Source organism: Mustelus asterias, chromosome 3 (assembly GCF_964213995.1).
Source record: "Mustelus asterias chromosome 3, sMusAst1.hap1.1, whole genome shotgun sequence".
In the NCBI taxonomy this organism is placed as follows: Eukaryota; Metazoa; Chordata; class Chondrichthyes; order Carcharhiniformes; family Triakidae; genus Mustelus; species Mustelus asterias.
The window spans coordinates 46,836,928-46,854,467 of record NC_135803.1 but is presented as its reverse complement, the minus strand read 5'-3'; the positions used below and the strand labels follow the sequence as shown (position 1 = coordinate 46,854,467).

The following is a 17,540-nucleotide window of genomic DNA, read 5'->3' as shown; positions in this document are numbered from 1 at the left end:
GGAAAGCATTTCACTCCCAAGTATAACATCCTTCCTGACACTAACAAGTTATTTATGTTGCAACTTTAGCATAGTAACATATCCCAAGGCATTTCATAGTTTGGGACCCAAGCAGGAAAGGGAGGAGACTACAGGAGGTGACTAAAGGCAGAGTCGAAGAAGTAGGTTTTAATGAACTTTTGAAAGTGAGGATGGATGAAGACAGCCAAAGAGATTTCAAAGAGAGTTTGAGAGTGGAGGGGGAGGGGAGGTTGGGGAAGGTCATGCCACAAATGGCCCAACATAATCAATATGTACTCGTACCAATGGTCGTCCAGGCCATTTCCATGGCTGCAGTGGGACTGTAGTAGACAATCTTTGTTGCAACTGGCACAGTTCACAGTGCTTTACTAGACTCTCAATGTCAGCATCAATGCCAGGCCACCATACATAACTCCTGGCAATCTTCTTCATTTATGTGTACTGTGCAATTTGGCTAGGGGCAACTCCCTTCCTGGTACAGGGACGACTACTCTTACTTCCCAAAGTATGATGCCATCTTCACAACTTAATTCATTCTTTCTTTTACAATATAGCTTAATCTCTTCAGAAACTGGCTCACTGGCCCAACCTACTAGCATCCTGTGCCTTTCTTTGGACAACAGCAGATCCCTGTTGATCCAATACTTGATTTACTGTGCCAAAATTGGCAACGATTCAAAGAAATTCAATTTCCTGTGGTACTGGGGGAGGTGCTACATTCTCTGGTAAAGGCAGGAGACTAAGCGCATCCGCATTTGCTATGTATGTTCCAGGCCAGTGCTTGAACATACATTTGTAGACTGACAGAATTAATGTCCAATGCTGAATTCTTGCCAATGTGATTGGCAGAATAGCCTTGTCTTCTTCAAAAACACCCAAGAGTGGCTTTTCATCTGTAACAATGGTAATGTACTGGTGGAGCTTCTTCATACGATTCACAAACCTTTTTTTAATCTGTGAGTAACCTTTTTTGGCTTCTGAGAGGGTTCTCGAGACATATCCTATCAGTCTTTCAGATACATTGTCCTTCTCAGGGGACCACACTTCACTGACACCATATAGGATGCATCACAGGTTAACACCAATTCTTAAAATGGGTCAAAATGCACCAATAAACTTGACAAATCTAACAATTGCTTTACTCTGTTAAAAGCTGCTCTCTGGGGAATCTTCTTTAGCAGCAAATATAAGGGGATGAATAATGTTGACAAATTTGGTAGAAACCTCCCATAATAATTCACCATTTCTCAGAATGACTTGAGCTCAGATGTGTTTCTGGGGGCCGATGCCTCCTTTATTGATCTAACCTGAACTTCCATGGAGTGTAATCCTTGTGCACCTGCACAGTATCCAAGGTAGGTTCCCTCAGTGGCTTGAAAAGTACATTTCTCCTTCTTGAGGTTAACTCTTGCCTCTTTAAGTCACTTGAACACCTCTTCTAAGTTAGCTAGATGCTCAGTTTCTGTCGATCCAGTTATCAAAACAGGTTTACTACAACTCGTGGCAGTCCTTGCAACACACTCTCCTTTGTTCTTGGGAAGATAGCGCATGTCAACAGCACACCAAAGGGTAGGTGCATGTACTGAAACAAACATGTGTGTGTTTATCGTAACATAACCTCTGGATGCATCATCTAACTCAAGTTGCTGATATGCCTGGCTCAAATCTAGCTTTGTATAAGACTGACCTCCAGCCAACTTTGCATACAAATCTTCAATCTTTGGGATTGGATACTATTTCTAACTTGCCAGCCTGATTAATTGTTAATTTGTAGTCTCCACAGAAGCAGACGGTCTTGTCAGGCTTTATCACGGGCACTTTGAGTGCTGCCCACTCCGCGAATTGAACTGGCTGGATAATACCCAGTTCTTCCAATCTCTTCAATTCCTTATCCAGCTTTTCTCACAAGGCATATGGTACCAGTCCTGAAAAAAACAAGGGGTTGCCTCTGGATCTACATGGATCTTCGCCTGGAACTCCTTTATTTTACCCAACTCGTCACAAAAAATGTTCTCATACTTCTTCATTAACTCAGGCAGTCCTCCTTCCAGCACTGGGAAGATCTCCATCCAGTTTAACTTGATTTCCTTCACACAATCACGGTCCAGGAGAGTTGGTCCTTGGCATGACATTATGGTTACTGAGAGCTGGGCTGAGTTGTTAATTTTGCTGCTGTACTCTTCAATCCCAATGGATTGGCTCCCTCTTGCAAAACGTGTGTTCTCCTATCACTGTGGCAGAGGCTCCTGTGTCAACATTCATCTTTAATGGCTTACCATTTACCAAAAGCATCACAGTAATCGGGATTACATTGTCAGCTTTCACATTGAATAACTAATGAACATTTAAATCATTCGTCCTGGACTCTTCCATATTATGTACTTGCGATGCATTGCTAACTCTGTGACAGGGTAGACTTGACTTTACATTGGTGCCTTAAGTGATCGTGGCAGGAAAAACATTCATCCTCATTATACCTGCAGGCTTCAGGGGAGTGATTACCCCCATACTGATAACACACTATTCAATCCTAGGCGATTGATTTGCTCTTGTAGATTTTCGGGTTCTCCTGTGGCTGCATTAGCTTCCCATCTTAAAATCACATATTTATTCTTGGTGCTACTGCTGACTTCAGCTTCCCGTCCTTACTGGTGAACCCTGCCATTTTGTGTACTCTATAACTCCTGTACACCCTTCTGAGCACTCTCCATCACCAGTGCTATTTCCAGTATCTTCTTTAAAATTTATATCTGCCTCTGCTAACAGCTTCCTTTGGATGGCCTCATTATTTGTCTCGCAGACTAAACCGTCTCTCAGCATAGCGGGTGGCTCCGAAGTCACTGTGCTCACAGATCTGTCTCAACTTGGCAATATAGGCTGCAGTGGTCTCCCTTGGGGCTCTCTCTCTAACTGAACTTAAACTGTTGCAGGATGATTGAGAGCTTTGGATGATATTGTGCTTTCACCAACTCAACTATCCCCATGAATGATCTGGAATCAGGCACGTTTGGGGACATAAGGCGGCCGATTAATTGTAGGCCAGGGTCCCACATACACCCAGGACGTTTGCCTTTCTCTTCCTCTCCTCTTCTCTTCCATTGGCCTGGAAATAGTAGCCAAACATTCAATAGTCTGTGTCCAATCCTCCATAAAGGCATCAAGGGATATCTGTCCGAATAGAGGCATATCTACAAGCACTGTTCTGTTTCTGAACTTTAACTCTGCTTCATTGGGGTTTTATGCTCTCAATTTTGGGACTGCCTTTTTTTATCCTCATTGCCAATGTAATAATTCCTGTTCACCAATTAGGTAAGTAACAACTGTAAAGTTTATTTCCATACCACCATAATACAGAGAGGTTTTGCAGCCTTGTGTTGCCAGTTAGTGGGTGGGCCTCCCTCACCACTGGCAAAATTGAGATAGGGAGTGGGCGGATGGTGTTGGATCTGGCATGCGCCCAATATAATGTCCTCCCCATCTGCCCCTCACTCACCCCCTACCATCACTATCCCCGGGATACCGTGAAATTCAGTCCCAGATTGAAAGGATCAGACATGGAGAGGGGGGACACAAAGTGGGATAATGATGACTTGTTTCAGAACATTGCAGAATAAAATAATTCAGAGTGACTGACAAGGTCAGAGGAAGAAGTAAGTGATCTTTTTTTGCAAGAGAAACAAACAGAAGAACATTCTTCTCATGATTGTCGTCACTTAAAATTTCACCCAGAAAATGTTATTATGCCTATTTGGATCAATTCCCCTGACATCTACGACATGATATAATCCTGGTTATTTCCATTCCTATGCCTGATATTAAATGAGTCTACACTGACAAAGCTGAGCTTGTAGTAAAAAAATATTCAAAATTAAATAAAGCCAAAATGTATTTTTAAATCTGACTTTCTGAAGGATGGGTATGTGATTCTGATATTTTAATCATAGATTGCAGCCACTTACCCTTGTACATCTCGCAGTCAATTGGTTCATCAATTAAGAATGGAAAGGCATTGAGCAATATAATTGCAGCTTCCTTACTGTTATATAATGCTGCAACATGCAACACAGTTTCTCCAACAGCACCTATAACATAACAAGGTAAGATTTAATAGCATAGGTATACATCTATTCATAGTGTAAAACAGGAAAGATAGCTGGTACATTCACTGGAAAAGCCCAATTTCTGTTTCCTGTTGCATGAATAAATATGTCCCTACAACTGTTCATTCTGTTATTCCACTTTTTTTGTAAATACTGCGAAGAAAAGAACTGCAAGTCACTTTTACCACATAAGAACATATAAAAGCGCAACAAGAAAAGGTCATTTACGTCACCATATCTGTTCCATTGATAGTTCTGTACCCATGTCTAACATGGACAAATGTGATGTTTGATTCAAACTTTACAGTACAGAAGGAGGACACTCAATTCATCGGAACTGTGCCAATTTATTGGTCTCCATAGCCTGCTATCTTCTTCTGCTTCAAATATTTATGTGATTTTCTCTTAAAGGATGCAATTATCACTGTCTTAATTATATTGGTTAAGATTGGTTAACTCAAAATTATATTGGTCTTTTTACAGCTTTAATTACCTATATTCACAATTTCAGGGAATTATATATTGGAACCTCGGAGACTCTCTGACCATCCACATAATATAATTCTTTTTAATATACTCTCCACTTCCCCCAAAAATATATGACTACACTTATGCACGTTAAATTATATCCATCCTTCCATTTCACTACTACGCCTCACTGTTTGTGAAATGCTCATCTTTGTGTTGTCAACAAATCTTGGAACTGCATTCTCTGTACCCAAGTTCAATATAGAGAACAAACATGACCCCCTATGGTACATCCCTTTCGACCTTTTTTCAATTATGAGCAACACCTACTTAACCCTAAATCTTTGTTTTCTCAACCAACTTTCCAATTGACCTATTAGGTTCCATCTAATAACAAACACCTATGTTTGATTAAAACACCTCTTACGAGCCACCTCATTGAACTTGTGAAAATCAATTCAGACTAAATCTAAAGTAAAGTTAAAGTTTATTTATTTGTCACAAGTAAGGCTTACGTTAACACTGCAATTAAGTTACTGTGAAATTCCTCTAGTCGCCACATTCCGGCGCCTGTTCAGGTCAATGCACCTAACCAGCACATCTTTCAAACTGTGGGAGGAAATCGGAACACCTGGAGCACACGGAGACACAGGGAGAACGTGCAAACTCCACACAATGACCCAAGCCGGGAATCAAACCTGGGTCCCTGGCGCTTTGAGGCAGCAGTGCTAACCACTGCAAATCTACTATATTTCCTTATCTGACCAATCTGTCGCGTACTCAAAAAAGTGACCATTTGTAAAACAAAATGCAAAATCTTTAATTAGTATCTCCAACATTCTTTTAATCTCCACAATAAGACTTCTTCCTTCAGACCTATCCTCCTTTTATATGCTTGTAGGAGTTCCAGTTCCTTTTATGTTACCTGTACTTTTTGTTAGTCTTCTTCATATTTCCTTTTAGGCCATCTAACCTCTTTTTTCACCTCATAGAATCCTACAGTGCAGAAGGAAGCCATTCGGCTCTTTGAGTCTACACCAACCACAATCCCACCCAGACCCTTTCCCCATAACCCCATATATTTGCCCTAGCTAGCCCCCGCTGACACTAAGGGCTAATTTAGCATGGCCAATCAACCTAACCTGCACATCTTTGAACTGTGGGAGGAAACCTGAGGAAACCCACGCAGACAGTGCTCCAAGCCGGGAGTCGAACCCGGGTCCCTGGTGCTGTGAAGCATCGGTGCTAACCACTGTGCCATCATGCCGCCCCACCTCAGTTAACACATTTACTATATTCCTCATGAATATCTATAATATATTTGCACTAACTTTATCATATGCCTCCCCTTTTACATTCTATGTAGTGTTAATATATTTATCCATGTGATTCTAAATCTTGATGTACTGCCCTTTCGTCTTATAGAGGTATATTTATATCATATGCTATATTTCTCATATTGGAATATTTCCTGCTGCTACTCTGTTGACTTGTTTGTTCATTTTTAAAATTTGGGCCAGATTCCATTTTTATCTCACAGAGCCACACATTTTCCCACTGTTTTATTTGACTCTTCATTAATCATTTCTATTCCTACTTCAATTCCATGTTGTGGCCACAATTTCTCAATTGTTCTCTCATTTTCTTTTGTTATTTCTTACACTACATTTCCTGGAAATACATCACATTGGACTAGAAATATGTTGATCAAAGAAGCGGTCTTGGATTTATTTTAATAAACATTCCCCACTTTAGCCACATTTTTCACTATCTTGGGCTGGTTACATTCATGTAATATTATTGTCCTTTATTAATGTATCTGTGAATTGTCTGCAGAATTCCCCTGTTTGATTTCCACCATTTAGTGACCTGTAATTCTTAGCATATCATAAAATGGTAACATTTCCCTTTATATTTTTTCAACCTTATCCGTAGAGATGGTATATTAAAGTTACCCTGCCTACCGTCTACCCTTCCTACCGTCTACCCTTCCTATCTCTCCTGAAAATATGAGTACTAAAGCTACTAGATATTATTCCTCCTTATTACTGATGTTAATTCTCCAAATTTGCTTTGAATCCTTTCTGCATTCGCATGAAAACTATTCAATTCTGACCCCATAACAACTCAATGCTGACCTATAAATTGACCCGTTTTTCTTTTGATTTACTCATTTAATTTTTTTGACAATCTGTGCTCCTTCTTTAACAATTTACTTCTCATTATTTTGTATCTATTTACTTTCTCTTCTACTCTGATAGTATGTCTCACCATATATTTCAACCAAGCCTTCGCTTTCCATTCCATGAAGTTTATTAATCCTGCCTTCTGAACGACGTGGTGGTTAGGTGCATTGACCATGCTAAATTCTCCATCGGTGAACCCGAACAGGCGCTGGAGTGTGATGACCAAGGGATTTTCACAGTAACTTTTTATTGCAGTGTTAATGTAAGTCTACTTGTGACACTAATAAATAAACTTTAAACTTTCTCTCTCTGGTGCCAAATGTTTGTTTGGGTGCGGAGGCAACTTTTGGTGGCTATGCTTAGTTCTTACTTGGGAGAGAACAGATTTTCCTCCACACTCCTGAGCCGGCACCATTTCCCTCTGGCCTTTTTATAGGTTGAGTAAGCTTATTGTGCAAAATGTATACGTGTCACGACTGAGGTTGGATTCCCAGTTTTACTGGGACAAAATGCGGACAGAAATTGGATTGCCTTCCAGACACCCTATTTTTGTCTGGTGTAATGGCATTTTGGAAGACCTATAAAAGCACGCCAGGTTTGAGAGCTCATAAAGAAAATGGGATGGCCTGCTGAGGAGTTTGGAACATTCTGGCAAGTATAAAATGTTTTTCATACCTTCAAATGTCACTATTAGGTACTGTATTGTACCGTAGATGTGTTATCAATGTAATGATTCTGCATAGGGTTCTATCCTTTAAAGGGAAGTTGACCCTTCCATTGACCAGCCTGGTGTATTTGTTCACATGCATTGCAGTGCTTTTGCAACAGAGAAAGTACCATAATGCAGTGAAAAATGTTCAAAATATCCTGTCAGCTTCTGCTGTCATCTTTTGTCAGATGATCTGAATGGCTTTGAATGACAAAAAAGAAACTGGCCGTGACACTGTAAAATGAAACCTTACGCTTGCAAAACATCTAACCAGCAGCTCTCTTACACCGATTGCAAGACAATCTGCTTTGAAATTGAAATAAGCCCATTCTGTTCTTTCTTCTACAGTCAGTGGTTTATTGTCTGGACAGCTGTGATAATTATCAATACTGAGTTTCAAGTATTAATGGGGGTTCAGCACAGTAAGTGCGCCATCTGAAAATGAGTGGAAGTTTCAAGAACTTGTAATAAAATTGTTCCTTTGATGTGATTGCCGGTTTGTTGCTTCAGGCTAATAGGATTACAAGCATTACAAAGTTTTTCATATGGCAGAAAACATTTTTCTTAATAGCAATGGTATGGAAGCTTTTATTTGATGGTGAGAGGTAACCCCCCCCCCCCCCCCCCCCCGCCCCCCCCACACACAACCCCCCTATATTGATATTGCATGGAGTCCACAGATTGTACATGGTACATACTGGATAAGTGGCTATGGAGGATACAAGGGAGGGGGCATAGAAGTGGCATGGAGTGGGGTGGCATGAAAGATCTGAGAGGGCATAGGCTGGTATGGGGTAAGGGATGAGACTTGGGGGTCTTTAAATACTGTTGGGAGGTGCAATACTGTATTGGAGACGTAAGGTGGGCCTTCTAACCAGCCCACATTCCTCATGCACTCCAGCACAGCTCCCAAACATCACTGCAAACCTGACCCTGGTGTGAAAAGACAAAAATGGCATGTGAAATCACACGAGGGTTGGAAGTGCTGTTTACAAGCCGTGAAATTGTGTATATCGGGGTTCCCGAATTCAGAAGAACATTCTATACTTCTCCCATACTCCCATACAAAATGCTTCAAATCCCCCACTACAGCTCTATTTCCAAAAACACTGATGCTGTTTAAGTTCAGGTAAAGGCTGTCCCTTTGGTATAGCCTTTCCTGCACCAGAAATCACTTCAAAGACCCAAAAACATTGCAGGTTTTTAAAAAATCTGATGCAGACATTTGGCAGAACAAACATGCGAATTATAATGATGCAAAAGTACAGGTAGATGAGACCTCCTCCCCCACCCCATGACTGTCTGTTTCCAGGGACAATGGAAGGTGAAGAGAAATGATTGAATTGCTGTTTTCATGTTGGTGTATTCATGGTAATCCATAGAATGGGAGGTGACACATATGTTATGTGTCATTTCCCATTCTAAGTTTGGATTTATCACTCACATTCCAGGACCACTAATGCAAGGAGTGGGGAGACAGCAAATGATTAGCTGAGATTTATACAAACTTCAAGCTTTTACATAGAAACATACATAGAAAGTAGGAGCAGCAGTAGGCTATTCAGCCCTTTGAGCTTGCTCTGCTATTCATTATGATCGTGGTTGGTCATCAAATTCAATACCATGATTCCGCCTTCCCCCCATATCCCTTGATCCCTTTAGCCCCAAGAGCTATATCTAATTCCTTCTTAAAAGCACACAAGGTTTTGGCCTCAACTACTTCCTGTGGTAGTGAATTCCACACATTCACCAGTCTCCGGGTGAAGACATTTCTACTCACCTCAGTCCTAAAAGGTTTACCCCTTATCCTCCAACTATGACCCCTAGTTCTGGGCTCCCACTCCAGTGGGAACATTCTTTATGAATCTACCCTGTCCAACCCTGTTAGAATTTTGTACGTTTCTATGAGATCCCCTCTCACTATTCTACTCCAATGAATACAATCCTAACTGACTTAGTTTCTCCTCATATGACAGTCCTGCCATTCCAGAAATCAGCCTGGTAAATCTTCACTGTACTCCCTCTATGGCAAGAACATCATTCCTCAGCTAAGGACACCAAAACTGCACACAATACTTCAGGTGTGGCCTCACCAACACCCTATACAATTGTAGTAAAACATCACTATTTGTATACTCAATTGCTCTCGCTATGAAAGCTAACTTACCATTTGCCTTTTTTACTACCTACTGTACCTGTGTGCTTACTTTCAGCAACTGATGCACAAGGACACCAAGGTCTCACTGAGTATCCATCTCTCCCAATTTACACCCAATTCAAATAATACCAACATCCCTCTTTGTTCCTAACTATCTAGGGGGAGAACAGCACTATAATGGCTAACCTTTAATGAGCATAAGATACTGTTATAACCATGCCACACTGATAACCTGAAATTCCATTATTTATCTGAAAAAGTATCTAACAATCTTTTCCCTGATTTTATGGAAACCTTTTGCAATATTCAAAATTCAGTATATTTTCAAACTTATTTCTAAGACAGCTCATATTACACAAATGCTACTAATACAATACCTCCCATGTTATTTACATTTTTGTTTGGAAATTACTTCTTTAATTAGTCCAGTTCCTTAGATAGCAGATTCCAAGAGAATTGTATGAATATTTTCACCAGTCACTTTGGCCATATCCTATCAACCTAAGTAGGCCTGTATGTCACTTGGTTTTAGATACTGTAAGAGTTGTGTGGAACTCTCTAGCCATATCAATATCTAATAGTTATGGCAGAGGTTAATGTCTGTTCAACACACTGAAGCTTTTGGTACTTCAAGAACAAATAATCAAGTGTGGTTGCCTCAAACATTATTGTTCTTTATCTTGCGCTTATTATCCAGACTTCATCCTCAATATTCATTCTTTGTATGATCTCATTCCATGTTGTTGACTGAAAGCTTTCACTTGACTTGTGCTTCAGGCTTTCTTCCTTTTCTGAAGCTGGACAGGTATGACCATTCAAGGCAGATGTTTTCTGGGAGTTCTGTCCTTTAGCAGCCTTGTAGAGCTCTACCCAATTGTCAAAGTGGAACGATGAAGTGTCTGCATTGCTCTCTCCATCTGATCATTATCTTCCAGCTAATGTTACTTCAATGTGGACAAGTACTTTGTAAATGTATCAAAGTCCAGAACTCAAAATTAAATTCCTTTGTCTGAAATTGCCTTTTTTGATATTCATTCAGGTGCAAATGTTGATCTTAAATACTCTGCAATATCTTGTTACGTGGTTTAGGTCAACTATGATGTCCGTATGAATCTGAAGAAGTACTCCATAACTGAAAGAAACATCAATAATTTCTACACAGATCAATCTGTCTCAACCTTCTGCCAAGGTTGATTAGGCACAGCTGAAAGTGTCATGTTCTTGACTGGATTTGTCATTTCCTTGTACAATTCTGAATAAATTTAAGGTTATTTCCTTATGCTGGGCCATCATATGATCTGCCTAGCATGCTCATTATTCTTATCAATGTGTTAATGTCAGGCATGTGCTCACCCCAAAATCTCAGGTTACAAAACCATAGAAATCATCAGATGGGTGTGTCTTTAGAGTAATCGGTTATTAGTTTTCCACTGACCACTGTGGCTTCAGTATGCAATTTAGTCCTTTTTGGCTAGCCTTGCTTAATGTATGCTAGTATTAAGTTATATACTGCAACTGAGATGTTGTTATATTTTCACAAACAGGACAGCATAAGGAGAATGTGAGAGGAGAACACCAGGACGGGCAGTCAGCAGCACCTAGAGCTTAACATTACAAAATAAACATAAATTCATTGGTTGGTGAAAAACTGCAGTTAGGGAGCATTATCAAGTAGCTGAGAATTAGAAAAAGCATTTTTTTAAAAAAGGGATTACATCCATTTAGGAAAGAAAGGCAAGCAGTAGAGAGACAACTGGATTTGGATTTTAGCTTAGACTGTAAGTGCAGCTTAAAAACTTTAGATAATTAATATTTACAAACTTCAAAACTAAATGTCTTCACTTGAAAGAGTTGAACAGTTCTGATTGTTTGTCTGGTGCAAACAAGAATAAGATTTTTCCAGTCTTTTTTCAGATAAAGCTCGGCTCAACATCGTGGGCCGAAGGGCCTGTTCTGTGCTGTACTGTTCTATGTTCTATATATTCTATTTAGATATGTCTAGGGAGCTCAGTCCCATGATTTGCACATCCTGCACTTTGTGGGAAATCCTAGATGCTGCTGGTGCCTGGATAATCATGTGTGCAGGAGATGCCGCCGGCTGGAGCAACTTAAGCTCCAGGGTTTGGAGCTTGAGTGGCTGCTGGGGGTACTTTGGTGCATTCACGAGGCTGAACAGTTCATGGATAGCATGTTTCAGCATGTTTAATTTTTGATGTGCAAAATATTGCCTATTCAGTATGAATTCAACCCTAGGTTTTTACACAATTGATCACTGAGTGATTTTGTTTGCTTTTTTAGATATGGTGTGAATTTTCCTAATTAACTCATCATACTTACAAACCACTGATGAAATAATTATGATGTGGAGATGTGCAGGGGCATCTATTCTCAAAATCTTTTTGAACTCTTGACAAAGCTATCATATGTCCTAAGAATGTATTCTTTTCTTTCAGAATTCACTTTTCTTATTCAGTGCAACTCTCCTGTGTCAGAACAACCTACGGTTATCTCCTCATATACCAAGATCCCATTTGGTATAGAAAGCCTTCTAACAATTGCAACTGAAAACAAAATGATGTTAAGGAAATCTTGAACTGTAATGTCTTCAAGTAGATCCATCCAATGTAATAAATATCCTTAGTAGAGCTTGAAACTGGTATCTGTCAAATGTCTGAATTAGCATCCTATTTAAAGTCCACTTCTGCTTCTCCCAAGAGGGATGGAATCTGGTCTGCTGATGCTTGTAAATATTTCTCATTGCATTTGGCTTATTCAAGTATCACAGATTTATACTATGTCACTTGGTTTTCAGGTTAATAAGATTAAGTAAAGTAACAAGGCAAGTCCGTGGACGATTCCACAATTTTCTATTCCATCTTGGTAATTTCTTCTTTCACCCTCAGCAGAATTCAGACACAGATTGATGAGAGATCAGAGATGGAAAAAAAGATTTGCATTAGGCCACTCAATGACCCGGTACGCCCAAAAGGTTGCTCGGATGCTGATGGAGTTTTTTTTTGTATCTTTGAATATATATTACACGAGACACTAACGGTGTTGCAAATGATAAATTTCTTGGTCTTCTAACTTCTTTTATTGAAGTATCTTTCCTATACATTTGTCATATAACTTCAGGGAATTATTAAACACATTCAAGATTTTGGACAGCCTCTTCTGTAAGGCAACCTCTAGCTTTTTTAGGGGCTCATTTTTAAAATCAGTTAAGTTATTATCAGAGAAACTTTGTTGTCCTTTATTTTATTCTGTGACACATAGTCACGTTGACTTGCATGAGTGGTTTATGTTTTTGAGTGCATCGAGTGAAAATGCTTCTTCCTTGAACATATGTGGTACTTCATGTGTGCAGCAAAAATTTGGACACCTTACAGGATTACAGTTCATCAGAAAGTTTCTCCCCCCACTCATAAATTTACTTCAGTGTATATTTTAGCTGGGATACTTGTTTGTTGAGATTTACTCTGTCAGCTTTTCTATCTGAATGATTTCTAATTACCACATGTTGCTTTTTAACAGTTGTTTTTATCTTGTATGCTGTATTACTTTCTTAAATGTCAAGTTAGGGTTCAGTATAGAATTTACTGCAAGTTTTCCATTTCACAGGTCAACCACAAGGCAGTTATTCTTTCACCCTGAGGTGCGGTATATTCGCAATGCTGTCACAACAAGGGTTGTGTTGAAACTTTCAACAGGTTTCACCTTTTTGCTTTCTTGAATTAAATGTTGCGCTCTTGAAGATTACATTTTTACATGTCATGGAATGCCTTTCACCTCTTATAAAAATTCTATAGTTTCGCTGTCTTATTTTGCCAGTGTTATTGAGGAGAGAATATATTTTACTTATTTCCACATCGTGTATTTCAATAGGCAAATTTGATTTTCTTCATTCATTTTGTAAAAACTGGAAATTTTTTCCTACTGTTCAATTTTTTGAATGAACTCAATGCATCCCTTAACGTTTTGCAATTAAATTTTTCTGTTGGAATTATTGCCATTTCCTGCACTCTGTTGCTGTGACTGACAATCTCTAGCGTAAAATGGCCGAAAACTTGCTCAGCAAGGCTGCAATGTACATTCCCAGTAAGAAGCTCTCACTTTGGTACAAGAATGCAAGCACAATTTCAGCAAATATAGACTTACTTTTATGTTTTTTCCCCTAATGGTTTTATTCTGATACTAGATGTTGAGAGTTTTCTGACTAATGTATGATAAACATTAAGATAACCATTATGTGTGCTCCATGAGCTCCTTGTCCCCCTTCAGTGCAAATAAAATGTGCAATTAATATCACAAGTAGAACAGAGATCAACTCAGGTAAAATTAAGTGAGATGAGCAACTCAAAACCATAACAAATAGATCAAGATCGCTTCAACATGGAATAGCAAATGGAGTAGACTCGGAAGAAGGCTAATTAATATCCCTGTCTAATCAATGATTCCACACCAGGCAACCTTGTCTTGTTAATAAGATGATCATTATAATTATTCAGCACTATCTTGCCAGATATAGTGAAGCTTGATTACACTTGTCTCACTCCATTTTTGTATCAGCCAATTTATCCCACCATCTGCAGTAATCAGTTCCAATTCCATTGGTCGATGTGCAGGTTTCAACATCTACTTCCCAATGATCCCAAAATTTAAGAATAAAAAAATTAACTCAATACGCTTTCTCAGGATTCTGGACAAAAGTTTGTAAATGCTTTCTAGATGGAGAAAGGTTGCACTCAGTGACTATGGGTTTGTGATGCCCCAGACCACAACCAAACCTTTGCTACAGCCTACAATTTTCCCTCTTGCTTTCTGTACGTTTTTCAATTGTTCCACAAAATTCAGAGATAGGCGAAGAAAATATGGAAAATTTCTAATTTTATACTGTAATTGTTACTGTTGTTATGTATGTTTGAGGTTAGCATACCAACTTCTGTAATGGGCCCAACATATTAAAACTTGGTAACTTTATGGCATATGGTTACATCACTGTGGGGTGGCAAATGTCTTGCCTATGGTGTACCAGTTTTAAGAGATTATCAGCGGTTATTAATGTTATTCTAGGGGCCTATCTCCATCTCTACACATGCCCACTCACATTCAGGTGCAGAAATACAGTACATGTTCTCTCCTGTGTCTATACAGATACAGGAATACTGTAACCATGACACCACACAAGTGTTTGATTGCTATCCATGATTTTGCAGTGATTCCTTCATTCTGTCCCAATCCCAACTTTGCAGGAACATTGAGACAGATGAGAGTCTGCAGATTTCTTTGGTGGGGTATGCTAGATCAATGGTGGAAATCTGGCTGTTTCATTCACAATCTTTGCTCAGGGTAGATGTGAAAACCTACACACAGCATCACTGAATGAGCTATAGTGTACGAATGCTGTCATTTGGACCCCATGCAAGTTTTTCCAGTTCGCTACAGTTCAAAAGATTTGCCAGTTTTGAGATATGCAGTATTTTATGCAATATATTGCTACCTGCAGCTACGTTTTACTCACCTCTTTCATAAGGGTCTACATTTTTTTCCTGTATTAAATTCTTCAAGGTTTCAACATCATTTTCTCTTGCAGCTTTGAATAAGGGACTTTCTGTTCTGCAAAGTGAAATCATTTCTTTTTGTAATCCATCAGTTAAAAGTTTAAGTTGATTTTTAATGTTAAATTTAAAAAATATAAATACAATATATAGCTAAATTGCTATCAGTAGAATGATAACTTGTAACTAATTCCAGATGGAAAGGTGAAATTGGTTTCACCATTGCTAGGATCATAAAGAAAATATGGAATGAGAAGTTGTCCTTTGGCCCATCAAGCCCCTTTCTTCTACAAATCAGAAATAATTCATTCCAACATAGATGTTACCATTTCATCTCCTGAAAAACTATTCAACATGATTCACCCACTTCTGCCTCAGGAATCAAATTGAGCAGAATTCAATAATACCTACACATACATCTAACTTTATTCACATCCTTGATCTATTATCATCCTTCATCCGATCTTACTCACTTAACATAGAAACATAGAAGACAGGAGGAGGAGGAGACCATTTGGCCCTTCGAGCCTGCTCCACCATTTATTACGATCATGACTGATCGTCCAACTCAGTAGCCTAATCCAGATTTCTCCCCATAACCTTTGATCCCTTTCACCCCAAGTGCTATATCTAGCCACCTTTTGAATACATTCAATGCTTTGACATCAACTACTTCCTGTGGTAATGAATTCCACAGGCTCACCACTTTGGGTGAAGAAGTGTCTCCTCACCTCCGTCCTAAATGGTCTACCCCGAATCCTCAGACTGTGACCCCTAGTTCTGGACTCCCCCACCATCGGGAACATCCTCCTTGCATCTACCCTGTCTAGTCGTCTTAGAAGTTTTAAAGTCTCTATGAGATTCCCCCCTCTTTCTTAACCAGGAACCATCAAGTTCCACACAATATACAACCTTCTCTTTTCACACTCATCATTTTGACCCTCGGCACCATCTCTAAAGGAGAATTTTACCTCATTTGTTTTTTGTGCCATTAACAGAGTTAACGACTTTTCCTGGCATTTACTGAAGGAATCAGTACTCTTTGGATAGGGAAGTCCTTCTGATCTTGAGGTCAATAATTTGTTACTCATGCCCTTTAGTTCTAAATGCACAAACTGAGTCAAATAAGTTACACCTATCAGCATGTGAAAACTGATCTTGCTCTTTCCCAATTCATTTTCCTACAATAAAATCATGTTTAATGTGGAAGTTACTCTTCATAAAATGTAGTCCAGAGTCCCAGAATAATTCTTACTGCTGTTCTCTAACTCTCTTTAGTGTGTCAAATTCCTCTTAAAGTGGGAACCTCAATCTTCCCATTTCAGTATAAAAGCAAATTACTGTGGATGCTAGAATCTGAAACCAAAAGAGAAAATGCTGGAAAATCTCAGCAGGTCTGGCATGATCTGTAGGAGAGAAAGAGCTGATGTTTCGAGTCCAGACAAAGGGTCATCTGGACTCGAAACGTCAGTGTTTTTCTGTCCTTACAGATGCTGCCAGACCTGCTGCGATTTTTCAGCATTTTCTCTTTCGGTCTCCATTTCAGTATCTTTACAGACCACACCCCTCGGCCCATGATTTTATAACCATTAATTTAAAATGGTGGCAAATCTTGCCCGAGTGTCTAAAATGTAGCACACTGTTCCAAACATGCCTTTACAGTTATTCACATGAAGTTGCTCTATTTCTGCTCAAGATATATTCGGGTTTTGGACCAACTGAATATTCCCATTAAATGCTGAATAACTATCCCAAGTCTTTTCCTTCTCTGCCTCTTGTAGATGCATGTTTCTTTTCCAATATACGTAACCTTACAATTATCAGTATTAAAGAAATTAAGATCATGAAAGAAGCATCGCTAACTTTAAGAATCAGAATAAGATGAAAGAGATGACATTTCAAAACGAGAAGTAGATTTAATTTTTGGGTCTGGATTTTCTATGCTGACCGAATGGAAAATTCTGCAAAGGATGAAGTAAAATGAGAGCAGAGATTGAAAAAATTGTACACAGTTTGGGAAGAATTAAATATTGTACCAGGGTAGTATTAACTTTAGGTTAAAAGTTTGCCCAGATACTCAAAATATAATAAAATTATCACTCTACAATTGTGGAGGTTTCAAAACATGAAAAAAAGAATAAACTTAAAGTTTAATATTTTTTAAAACACAGTAGCAAATATACGTAGCATTTTGAATTCCCACTCAGCCCAATTGTAAACGTACTTTTCTCCAATGCATTTTGTTCACTCATTTCACAGACCATCCTTCAACATGGAAATTACAAACCGAGTTTGCTCCTTACCAACGTTACCTTGGCTACCTGCACGAAAGAGTAAGGT

The 17,540-nt window shown here is 39.1% G+C and overlaps 1 protein-coding gene across 1 annotated transcript in view; it reads right to left on the bottom strand.

Moving 5' to 3' along the window:
• Positions 1-17,540, bottom strand: part of LOC144483726 (transient receptor potential cation channel subfamily V member 6-like) — a 170,437-nt gene that overhangs the window by 111,845 nt on the left and 41,052 nt on the right. Inside the window, exons 2-3 of the mRNA XM_078202269.1 lie at positions 15,164-15,258; positions 3,981-4,103 (exon numbers count right to left, since the gene is read on the bottom strand). Of these exons, the coding sequence (XP_078058395.1) occupies positions 3,981-4,103; positions 15,164-15,258 (218 nt within the window). The remainder of the gene's footprint in view (positions 1-3,980; positions 4,104-15,163; positions 15,259-17,540) is intronic.